This window comes from Triturus cristatus, chromosome 12 (genome assembly GCF_964204655.1).
Source record: "Triturus cristatus chromosome 12, aTriCri1.1, whole genome shotgun sequence".
NCBI lineage: Eukaryota > Metazoa > Chordata > Amphibia > Caudata > Salamandridae > Triturus > Triturus cristatus.
Genome location: NC_140595.1, coordinates 768,967,943 through 768,980,886, shown reverse-complemented (window position 1 = coordinate 768,980,886; position 12,944 = coordinate 768,967,943). Strand labels below are relative to the sequence as shown.

At 45.6% G+C, this 12,944-nt stretch overlaps 1 protein-coding gene across 1 annotated transcript in view; it reads right to left on the bottom strand.

The window, feature by feature from the left end:
* Positions 1 to 1,826: 1,826 nt before the first annotated feature.
* LOC146782779 (extracellular calcium-sensing receptor-like) overlaps positions 1,827 to 12,944 on the bottom strand; it is a 55,175-nt gene continuing 44,057 nt past the window's right edge. Inside the window, exon 6 of the mRNA XM_085637249.1 lies at positions 1,827 to 2,740. Coding sequence (XP_085493375.1) covers positions 1,827 to 2,740 — 914 coding nt within the window. The remainder of the gene's footprint in view (positions 2,741 to 12,944) is intronic.

The window sequence follows — 12,944 nt, the reverse complement described above, 5'->3', positions numbered from 1 at the left end:
TGAAAAGCATATCAGTCATAAATTAATAAGGACACAGATGTCTCTTGCCCTTGGGATGAGCTAGTGTGGGCCAGTGTGTATGTCTCCAGATGTCCGTCATGAGGAGTGCGTGATCACTAAGTGTGGTGTGTATGTTCTGTCCTGATTGGCTGTGTGTCCCTATCTACTTGTGGTATCTAGCCTTGTAGTATTTTTGGGGCACGTGAGCCTTTGGGTAAACGTGTTTTAGTGGGGCCAATTTCCTCTGAACTGTTTGTGGTGCAACTAGCTATCAGTGGGATCGATCTGGGTTTTCCCTGGGTTCATGTTTGTCTTTGGGTTAAGCGAGATCCCATCTGTGACCTGTCATTCGATAGAGGTGGGTGTGGGTTTTAGAACCTCCCTGATCACGTATCTCTGACTCAGGGTCGATGGAGAGGTCACATTGGGTCAATCTGATTGCAATGACACAACTTCATTGGAACTCCTGAAAATAATATGGCAGTCACTGGTATTTTTATCGACATTCTCAACATTGTGCGTACAGTTGTCATAGTATACATCGATATTTTTTTTACTGCTAGTGACATAGTTATGCATGCCTAGATCATAATGTACATCAACATTGTTTTTACTAGTAACAACATTGTCATTCGTGCATGGATTATGGCATACTTTGACGTCGTTACGGTTGGTATCGACACTGTTGTGCGGGCATAGATTATGGCATACACTGACATTGCATTTATAGGTATTGACATTGTTATGCGGGCACGGGTTATGGCATACGTTGATATTGCATATATTGGTATCGCCGTTGTCTGGCCTGCACATATCATAGCATTTATTGACATCATATTTACCCATTCCAACACCATGTTGGAGTGAGGTGGCTGTTTCTTTAAAGGTAAGCCGGACAACCTGCACAAATTTGCAATCACCTTTCCTGGATAGGGCTATTGTTCTTAGCTGTGGCTCTCCTTGTTTGTAGGTAGGGATTCAAAGCCTGAAATGGGCATATGGCTTCAATTAGTCACGATCCTTAGATGTGCTAGGTGATTTGTATGTATTCAAATTCTTATCTTGTAGTATGGAAAAACTGTCTCCTTCATATTTATTCAGTGAGGCCCCCTGCTGGCTGAATGTATTCCCACAGCAGGCGCAGCAATGTATGTGACTTTTTCCCAGCTGCTTGACTTGAACTAGAAAGTATAATCATGGGAGAACATCCCACACAAGTTCATGGATCGCTCCTCCTAGTAGACCCCGACCACCTCTCCTGGCACCAACCAGATCACATGGGTTGATACTGTGGGGAACTGCTAGTGCTGAGGTCTTGGCTACATTTTTATATTACTATCTTTTTGCATCATACTCAAGGAACATGTACTTGTGGTTGAATGCATAATTAGTTTTATTGTTAATAAGTTATAAACAAATGTAATAAAATGATTATACTTTGTAAGCAACCTCAAGTCTATGGTTAGCGATGGCGAGCTTCCAATTACTCATATCAGGTTCCTTCAGTGTTGCCTGCTACAGAGGATTATCACCTGCAGCATCTTTTGTGAATTCTCTTTGACATAAGTGGACAGGCAGAAGGCACAGCCCCCATCTCACAAAACTCAAAATCTATCTTAATATTTATGCGTGAGCAAGTTATTTTCCCACTTTTCTCCATTCTCTAGCTTGAGCTCCTTCCTTTCCTTTCTGTGCTCTTTCATTTTTTTCTTCCTTTAGCTTGCAATAGGCCTTTACTAAATGCCACTTTCATTAAACACCAACCCAGCATTCAATAGATAATGTGTTGTTCTGTCATAGAGTCTGCAAAGAGCACCTTTGTTACTCTATCTCGTCATGATGGTTTTGCTTCTCAGGAGGTATTCTTTAGTGTTCATATCTGGTCTCAGCAGGATGATGTAACATTTTGGGACAAACATGCATGTGACCAAGCCAGTACTTGATGCCAAGATGGCGAAGATCTCTACTGAAACCATGTGCTTCCCCCGGGTGCTAAGGTAGGCGGGGATGAAAGAAACCCACACGCTGCCACACACCAACATGCTGAAGGTGATATGTTTGGCCTCATTGAAGCTATCTGGCAACTTTCGGGCTAAGAAGGCAATCACAAAGCTGATCCCCGCGAGGAGGCACATGTACCCCAGCATGCACCAGAAGGCTTTCGTTGACCCTTCATTGCATTCAATGATGATCTTTCCCAGCTGAGATGTCATATTGTTTTCTGGAAATGGTGGGCAGCTAACCAGCCAAGAGGTGCAAACCATCACTTGAAGAAGGGTGCTAAAGAGCACCACACTGTTGGGCAACTTTGGGCCAACACATCTCTTAAGTTGACTGTTGGGTTTTGTGGCTGTGAATGCAAAGACCACCACAATGGTTTTGGCCAACATGCAAGAAAGACTGAATGTAAACATGGTTCCAAAAGCCGCTTGACGCAGCATGCAGGTCCACACACCTGGGTGGCCAATGAACATCAGGGAGCAGAGAAAGCAGACAGCAAGAGCCAGCAGGAGGACATAGCTGAGAGCTCGATGGTTAGCTTTGACGATGGGCGTGTCCTGGTGCTTGATGAAGATCAGCAAGATGGTGACTGGCAACAGAGAACCAGTGACAGCCACACTGGCTAGCAAGATGCCCAGTGGTTCGGAGAAGGTGAGGAACTCAACTTCCTTTGGCAAGCACTTGTCTCGGCGGTAATTGGGCCATTGGTCATCTGGACATTTCACACACTCTGTAGAATCTGAAAGAATGAAAAGTAAAGAAAACATTTACTTGAACAGTTTTTATGATATCGAGGGATTAGAGGTCATATCTAAGTCTGTAAATGTCTGCTTGGGCATGAATTGATCCTGATAAATGTCAAATGAAACTCTATTAGACTAAAACAATGAGGATATTTCACAGCAGAAGGATCCTGTAAATGGGAAACCAAATATGAGGTGATAGTAGAGGGAAACTGTATACATGGTTCCAACTGTACAATTGTGTCCTTGTGTCAGCTACCCCGTGACAGTTCTCCTGTCCAGATTACCCACAGTTCACTACCTCTGCTGCCTGTCTACCTGCTGCCCTCTGTTTGTGCCTCCTCTGCTCGTTTCTTGCTCTGTTGTGCCTTTTCTGCTTATTTTTCTCCCCTCGGTTTTGCCTTTTGCTGCTAGTTTTTCTGCCCTCTGTTTTGCCTTTTCTGCTTGCATTTCTGACCTTTGTTTTGCCTTTTTCAGCTCGTATCTTCCCTCTTCCTGCTGTTTCCCTCCTCCTGCTATTTAACTTCTCCTGCCACTCATCGCCCCGCCCTCCCCCCTGGACCTACTTAATGGAGGCCGCAGTGCAACCCCTTCGAGCAGGTCCCTGTGCAAGCTCCTCGCGACAGTTCTCCTGTCTAGCTTGCCCACAGTCTGCTAGCTTCTGCTGCCTGTCTACATGCCGTCCTCTGTTTGTGCCTCCTCTGTTGGTTTCTTGCTCTGGTTTGCCTTTTCCGCTAGTGTTTCCACCCTCTGTTTTGCCTTTACTGCTTGTTTTTCTGCCCTCTGTTTTGCTTTCTTCTGCTCATTTCTCCCCTCTGCCTTCGTTTCCTCAAGACCTGGCTTTTTGATGGAGACCTCGCACCCCAGGCCCAGGAACCCCCAGGGGTGACAGTGCAGTGCTCTACAAATGCTAGTTGATTGTAAGACTCTCCAGCACAAAACATAACCATCATATATTACTGCTCATAGCTCCCTACAAAGCCAGTATATTTTAAAAACCTTCATCCCAGGTATGTGCATATATGGTGTCTTTACTCATGCTCTAGAAGCAATTAGTGGTGGGATGAGAATGTCCCATTACTCCTCTGTTCTATATAAGGGCGTACAACATACTTTGCATTTCGGTTACAAGATGTAGTAATAATCCCAGTAGTTGGTGTTGAACGAACACTGGCAAAAGAGCATTGACTGCCTGGCAAATAACAATAACAGTAACAGTACCAATAACATAAACAATACCAAAACATTACCAAAAACAATAAAAATAACAAAAACAGTAATGAATGCCACAGACATAAACAGGGACAATTCTATGGTGTGAAAGACTTATCTTCCTGCATCCACAGATCACACATTTAAAGTTCCAGATGCCAGAAGAACTATTGCACATCAAACATCCTGACTACTGAAGACTCTTCTGTCTCATGAATTTCCACTAGCCTTTTCAACTGTAAAACCTAGAATGCTGAAGTCTTCTCATAAAGAAAGTTTTAAGATCGAGAAAAACCTGTGAGGATCAAGGCTTCTCAAGCTGTGATTCCAAGGATGTGATATGAAGAAGGCCTTTCTGTTATGAAGAAAGGAGGAGCTCCGGTAGACGTGTTAGGTTAAAGATTAATACATTTATAGTACTTAGAAATGAAGATGGTCTTCTAGTAAGTTTAGTAGAACAGATGTAATCAGCCCCACCAGGAGCAGCCTCCCTTGTCGTACTTTAATATTCGGGACAGCGTAGGGGACAGGGCCCTACCCCTGTCTATCTTGGCATTAGCGAACCGCAAATGGTAAATGCGGCATGTACGAGTGCTTTATATACCGTTCTAGCTGTGAATGCACTGTGTACACGTTATTCAGCTTCACTACGCGGGTTCCATTTTGGAAGCAGTGGCCATCTTGTCATTGCCCTCACATAGGCTATGATGGAGTTAATACGAGCCTCTCAGTACATGGGCTTTCCCTCTGACTTCTCTGTGACCAGGGCAGCTGGCTCTGCTGCCCTGGGTCAAACCGGTCTCACGAGCTCCCCTTCCTCCGTCCACCTGTGATTAGCATCAGGGCTTGACCCGTCATAAAACCCTTTCATTCTACACAATCCCCCGGCTAATCTCTTCCACACCTGCTTGTTCCTGCTTTATGACTTGTTTCCCAAAACAGGAGATGCTCATGTTTATTGGGGGGTCCATTTACATCAAACGTGGGATCTGAACCTTACTGTGTAAATCATTGTGGGCTGGCCGAACTGGAATGTGGGATGGTCATCATGACTCTGCTTTTTCGTTTGTAATGTATACCTTTATATGGCCATATCGTAAACCAAGGAATGTGTGCCTGGAGCATGATATTTTGTACTTAAGGAGAAGTCCGTTCCTATGATTTTCAGCAGTCTCCTGAGAACATACACGCTGTTGTACTTCTAGGATACCTGTCATTGGTCTGCAGCCAATAAACGAATCTTTGACTTCACCCAGAAGACTCTGTGTTTCTGTAGGTCCGGAACAGGGTGAACCCAGAAGTCATAGGGTGTGTGCCCCTGCACCGCTGGGTCTAAAATACCCAGTACTTCAGTTTGGCGCCCAACGTGGGGCGATTTCAGCGGTACCAGTCCAAGCCAGAGGTTCGTGAGGAGCTTCGTGTGGAAATTCCGGAGGAAGGCCGCCACTTCATCGACCCCTGCATGTCGACGTGGTCCGAAAGTCTTTTCTGCGAGGTTCTCCGCGTCCCGACGGCTACGAAGGACTGCTGCCCTGATTAATCGACCTGTTTTGGACCCTTGACGAGTTTTGAGAGAGCGAAACAATCGAGAGAGTCTTCTGGTGACGCCATCGATCAGCAATATTCAGTTAAGTATAAGTGGAGCGTCTCCCATTTGTTTTGGTATCCTTCGGGATCATTTGAATTGGTACTTTGGAGTTTGCAAACGCCAAAACCAGAGGACTCGTGTATTCACGAGAATATCGTATTCGATAATCCTTTGACGTTTGGATCTAGACTAGTGAGCAAAGATGCCTGGTTCTGGACTATTTGGTAGATTATTCTGTTTGGGTTGTGGAAAAGATTTCCAGCTAGAGGAATCATGTCCGGTTCCTCTGGTTGGAACTCCAACTTATGAGCTCTATGTAAAACATGGCGTAGGCCCCATTGCATATAACGAAGTATGGATCCACTACACCAGGAAAGATGGTGTTTTAAAATGGCCCCAAAATGGTAGTTTTGATACCGATATTTTAGATAATCTGGAAATTAAATTGTTTAAGAAGAAAGCCCGGCCGGCGATGTTTGACTCTTTCCGCTTATGGCGAAAGGAAGCCAAACAGAAGGAAATTAAGTTAGCGAAAAAGAATAAGAGAGAGAGAGGTATGTCAGTAATGCAAGCAGCTGTACAATTTAAAGACAATGAAGAGGAGCAAATGAGTGAGCAATTGCACAGGCAGCATAAGTTAGGGATTGACAAATGTTACCCAGCTTTGCCACATTCTAAGCAGAATGAGTCAGAAGAAAAGGAGAAAGATCCCCTGATGTCACATTTGTTGAGTTCGCCACCCCCGTATGCTCAAACTGCCACGGCGCCTCCCCAGCTTGTAAATATGCCGCCTCCAGTGCATATACTGCAAGCCTTGCCGCAACCGCCAGTTGCTTTGCAGCCAGTTCCTATTCCTGTAGCGCAGCCCTCTCAAGCGCCGCCAGTTGTGCTTCCAACTGCCCCCGCACTTCCTGCGACTTTGCCTAATCCAGTAACTGCCTCCCCTAACACTCTTCCTTCCACCACTCCAGTACCCGTCTCTACATCCTCTTTTCTTCCCTCTGTTTTTCCCCCTGTTCTCGCCTCAGCTTCTTCTTCAGCGCGACAGCGCTTAGCTAATGTGGTTACTACATTAATGTCTCCTCTCTTTGAGTCATCTGGTGCGACTCCTGGTTTACAGCGTAAGCAGTTGCGCAGCCAATTGCCTAACCCCGATGAGAAAAAGGTAATAGATAACATGGCGCGTAGATGGATTGTTTTTCCTTCACTGTATGATGTGGAATCAGTTGTTAACATTTTCCATCAATGGGATGCCCCGAAACAGAGATATGTGTTTGAGAAAATGTGCGAAATTCTCTGTGAAGAATTGGAGGATAGTGGTAAAAATCCAAACCCGCAGGAATTGTGTAGAGTGAGGTTCGATTTTGGAACTGGTATAATTGTGGACCGCGAAGTAGATAAAGCAGTTGCGGTTGTATTGTCCTTTAGGAATGATGATTGCCAACAGTCATTGTTTGAAAAAGAGGTCCTTGTGGGAAAAAAGGCAAAAGCGCGACAATACCCTATGAGAGAAGTTCCCCCGGTATGGAAGGAAGCGGTTGCAGCTGTCGGTGGTAACCCCGCTGTGGCAGCGCATTTCCAGCGTGTTTGGGTGCATGTTCCATGGAAGCGCTCAGAGGTGTTAGCGCTTAAGCAATCCTTGCCTGATCCCCGTAAAAACCCAGCAGGTTATTATAAAGAGTTGTCACAGACGGCAGGGTCATGTATTATGAATCTGGCCGACATAGACATGTTGTTTGGTAATGTTGTTCCACAGCCTCTATGGGGATCAATTCGTAATGTAGATCACAATGCAGAACTAGGGGATACATGGGCTAACATTGTTGCTGCTGATGCTAGACAAACTGGTGGTGCGAAACCAGAACCTTTAGTAGCTGAATTGCCTGGTAGAATCATTACGTATATGAAGACAATAATGCCTGCGATGCGCGTAAATTGGGACAAGTTATCTGCATGCAAGCAGAAGAAAGATGAGACAGTGTCAGACTTCTTTACTAGGTTTGAAGAGACGTTTATTGACCACAGTGGGCAGGATATGAGTACTGAGGGTGGCCAACGGCTGTTTGTGGATAAGTTTGTGCAGAATTTACTTCCTGACCTGTGTAAAAAGTTAAAAGATTCAGAAAGTTCTTGGGCTGTTTCTTCTTCAGCACAAATACTGGCTACTGCACAGTATTATGAAAATAGAGATAAAGACGAGAAAGATAGAACGGAGAAGAAAACGAAGGAACTGAAGACAAAGGTCCTTTTACAGCAGGCCTATCCGCCACGTGGAGGTCAGAATAATTATAGGCAACCCCAAGGTGTCTATCACCAACCCCAACAGTTTCAGAACAACCAGCAAATGAACGGGTATTATCAACCACCTGTCCCTGTAGGTCCCAACCAATGTTCATACTGTAAAGAGGAAGGTCATTTTAAATACAGTTGCCCTAAATTAATGCAGCGGAACGGTAATATGTATGGCGCAAGAGGTAGGGGTGGTCAGCAAGCTCATAGAGGCAGAGGGCGTGGAAGTGTTCCCCAGAACGCGCGTCCTCTGCCTCCTCAAAATACCATCAATAGCTTTGATCAGCAAGCTAACGCGATTAGTAATACGGCCCAGTATTATAATAATGATTATTATGCAGAGGACGGTGATGCAGAGAATAATGATTACTAGGACAGCCATAGACAGACAGAGGGAGTTGTTTCAGTGCCAGTGGATCAGAGTGGACCGTATGTTGAGGTGACTACAGCAAATGTAACGGAGCCTTTTCTGCTAGACACTGGTGCTGCAAAGAGTTCAATCATGCATTCAAAACTCCCTGGCGCACCTTTGTCTGGCGATATAAATGTTTCAGTAGGTTTTTCTGGCGCCCCAGTTAGGAACCCGATTTCCAGTCCCATGTCACTTTCTGTTGGACCTTGCGAGCTGAAAGCACCCCTGATTCTGACAACAGGTTGTGGTGAGAATTTGCTGGGATTAGATTTGTTGAAAAGATTGCACGCTACACTGTATTGTTCTCCTTCAGGAGTACAACTTACATTAGGCAAGAAAGTGGTTTCCCCAATGTATTTGTCTAAAAACACGATGCCACCTGAATTGTCATCCCTTCCGGATGCCCTTTGGGCTACTGGTCCCAATGATGTGGGCCTCTTGGAGATACCGCCATATGTGGTGACTCTAAAGGCTAATGTCAGACTGCCACGTATTCCCCAGTACAAGATCTCTAATGAAGGGCAGAAAGCATTGTTAGACATTGTCAGCGACTTGATTGATAAGGGTGTGATAGAAGAGACAAGAGGCAACGTTTGCAATAGTCCGATTTTACCTGTCTTAAAACGAACGGATCCTTCACAGCCACCTGTTTACAGGTTTGTGATTGATCTTAGAGAGGTTAATAAGATTGTTGTGCCACAGTTTCCGGTTGTCCCTGATATAACTGCCTTGTTAACGATGATTCCAGCCTCTGCTGCATGGTTTTCAGTGATCGATTTAAAAAATGCTTTCTTTAGTATCCCAATTGCAGAAGAGAGCAGGGACATTTTTGGTTTTAGTCTGGGAGGCCGAAGCTTCCGCTTCAAACGCGCTCCCCAGGGCTACTGTGAGAGTCCATCCATATACAGTCAGGCTTTGAAAGCGCAGCTTGATGCACTTGTTTTACCTAGTGGCGCTATCCTGATTCAGTACGTGGACGATTTACTGATCGCTGCGGATACTGAAAAGATCTGCAAAGAAGCCACATTATCACTGTTGCGCCATTTATCCGTTTTCCATCACAAAGTGTCTCTCTCTAAGCTGCAATATTGTCGACAAGAAGTGACCTACTTAGGTCATCTCTTATCGAAGGAGGGAAGGAAACTGACCCCAGAAAGAATTCAAGCCATTGCACAGCTGAGTGTGCCAAGGACACAGAGAGAAGTGCGTGCTTTCTTGGGCATCACTTCATACTGTAGGCATTGGATCCCTAGTTTTTCTTTATTGGCAAAACCTTTGTTAGCCTTAACATGCAAAGACACACCGAATCCTATCCCATGGTCTGAAGAGTGCCAGAAAAGTTTTGTGGAATTGCGTAATGCATTATGTTCAGCACCTGTGTTGGGTACCCCCGACTACAGTAAGCCTTTTACATTGTATGTTCACGAGAAAGATGGATGTGTGTTGTCAGTGTTAACACAGCCTTTTGGCGACAGACCGCGCCCATGCGCATATTTTTCATCCACCTTGGACCCTGTAGCGAGGGCATTGCCAAGCTGTCTGAGAGCGACAGCTGCTGCAGCGATGTCTATCCGACAATCTGCTGGTTTGGTAATGGACAACACATTGATTGTTATGGTTCCACACGCTGTAGACACATTATTAAATAGAACTAAGACACAACACTTGACTAGTGCACGATTATCGGGCTACGAGCTTACACTGTTAGCTAATCACATACACATAAAGAGATGCAATACGCTGAATCCAGCCACATTGTTGCCAATTCCAGCAGACTCAGATGAGATTGAGCAACATGACTGTCTGTTCAGAACAGAAGAAGAGACGAAAGGGAGAGTAGATCTAAAAGATACTCCCCTGACTGAGTGTGATGGCACTTTATGGGTAGATGGGTCATGTTTTAAGCTCCCTAATGGTGACACGACTGCTGCATATGCTATCACGACTTTGCACACGGTCGTGGAAACTGCACGAGTGCCACATAATTCGGCCCAAGCAGCAGAATTAATCGCCCTCACGAGAGCATGTGTGTTGTCTGAAGGAATGAGAGTGAATATATACACAGATAGCCAGTACGCCTTTGGCGTGGCTCATAATTTTGGGCGTTTGTGGAAGGAGCGTGGGTTTCTGACGTCGCATGGAGCTAAAATTCAGAATGGCAAGTTGGTGAATGATCTCCTTGAGTCACTGACCCTACCGTTGCAAGTTGCGATCATGAAATGCAGTGCGCACAGGAAAGTCACAGATGATGTTGGACGTGGGAATGCGTTTGCTGATGAGACCGCGAAAGAAACAGCACAGAATGTGAAGACTAGAATGTATGTTGCAGGTCCCGCAAGATGGGTTAATGATGTGGGAATGTGTGAGAACACAATAGAGAGTGTGAAGTCGCTTCAAGCTGAAGCCACAGAGGAAGAGTTAAGCAAGTGGAGAGAAAGTATGGGTAAGTTGGATGAGAATGGTTGTTGGATTGATCTGACAGAACATAGGCGATGGTTGTTGCCTGATGCATATGTGCTTCCAGTGGTTACTATGGCACATGGAATGGCACATATCAGTACGAAAGGTATATGCAAGTTGTTGGCTCCAGTATGGCAGAATGCTGGGATTCCCAAGTGTGCAGAGAACGTGGTCAAGAATTGCATAGTATGCTTGAAGTACAACCCTGGTAGGGGAACCCCAACTCCGGCTGGTCACTTTGCACCCCCATCATGTCCATTTGAAGTTTTGCAGCTGGACTTTATTCACATGGAAAGATGCAACAACCTGAAATATGTACTGGTGGTTGTTTGTGCTTTCTCAAAATGGATAGAGGCTTATCCTCTGAAAGATAACACTGCCCTATCCACAGCCAAAGCCCTTGTGAAGGAGTTTTTCCCTAGGTTTGGGATGCCAAGAATGGTGTGGTGTGATAACGGAAGTGAGTTTGTGGGTAAAGTGATGAAGAATGTATGTGAAGGGCTAGGGATAAAGCAGAAGTTCCACGCTGCAAATCACCCCCAATCAGCTGGATTAGTAGAACGCTACAATGGAGCCTTAAAGCTCAAGCTGGCCAAAATCCAGGCGAGCACCGGTCTTAAATGGCCTGACGCTCTGCCTCTAGCTCTCCTGTCCACCAGAATGACCATACACTCACGAGTGGGGCTTAGCCCTTATGAGGTCGTCTTTGGCCGCCCGGCTAATGTATGGGGCGTGCCAAGACCGGCGAAATTTAGTGAAATAGAACATCCAGTACTGCTCGATTACCTGTATGATTTGACTGTTAAACTGCGTGTTTTGCACCAACAGGTACATGATACTCTTCCCCAAGCCTCTGAACCTCCTGGACACCCTATCAACCCTGGTACGTGGGTGCTAGTCCGAAATTTCCAGCGCAAGAGCAACGACGAGCCTCGCTGGATCGGCCCTCATCTTGTTCTTCTTTCGACAAGATCAGCAGTGCGAGTGAAAGGGAAGAAGCACTGGATTCATGGTACCCACTGCAAAGTAGTCCCCTTGCCTCTGCCATATGACCAGTGGGTCAAGGAGGGTATCGCCGACTCAGAGACAGACATTGTACCTCGTTTTGTACCATTCAGCGACGCACGCTTAAAAGGCACAGTTTCAGACCAAGAGAGTGACAATATTCTGCAGGAAGCTGTGCCACCATCAAGTCGACTGGACACCACTGAGCCTGAACTTTTGTTTCAAGACCAAACAGCACCTGGCCGTCTCCGCTATAATTTGAGACCTAGGCCCATGGACAAATAAAGATTTCCTCACTATTTTTCCTTTTGACATTTTTTGCTCTCCCATCTGAAGGACTTTCTTGATTTTTGTTTTTCGAACCACCATCCGGGTTCTGCCGCAGGGTCGCGGTGCCAAGACTTTGGGGTACAGGCCGAAGACGCTAGGTCAACGGTTCTGGTTGGTCTAGGGCGTTTCCCTGGACTGACAGGCGTGCCCCTTAGCAGAAGAAACTCATCCACCGCGAGCGGCCCGAGTAGAGGATGGAGTTTTTTAAGATGGAGAGACCAATTGAGGAAATGAACTTTAACGCAAGGATGTGTAGAATTGTGAAAAGTAAATGTTTTGTCTTTTTGTGCCTTTTTACACTGTGTAGTATTATAATGTTTATTGTAGGATTTGTGTTTTTCTCCGCTCAAAAGCCCATTGCACCCACTGAACAGCCTATACCTCTTTCTACTGCCTCCTCTCACTCTTTTCACCCTTTGCCTGAGCACGAACACACCAGACGATCAGAGTTCGTAAATAACTCATTTATCCAGCTCTTGCACCAGCACCAACTGGTAATGAATACGACCAATTGCTGGGTATGTGGGTTAATGCCACATACCATTAACAAGGGTATTCCCTACCTGGTGCTGCCGTATAGTTACAATGGATCGTCATGGGCATTCCAAACCATGTTTCTCTATGCTCTAGATACATACTCCCCTCGCCAACCGCGTTCCATCAGACCTATCACCAATAATAAGGCTTTGATGAAAGGAGTTGCCGATATGAGTAGGGATATCGATGCATACTCATCCATTCCAAAAGAAGAGTTGAGACCTTATGTAGGATGGAACGCGACGGGGTATAGTATTAGTCTGGGTGAAAGACAGCGAAAAATCTCATCTCCAATCTGGGTCGTACCCCACATGGGTCGGTTCTGCTTACAGGGTAATGGTCAGAATCCTAGAGCTCAACTGGGAAG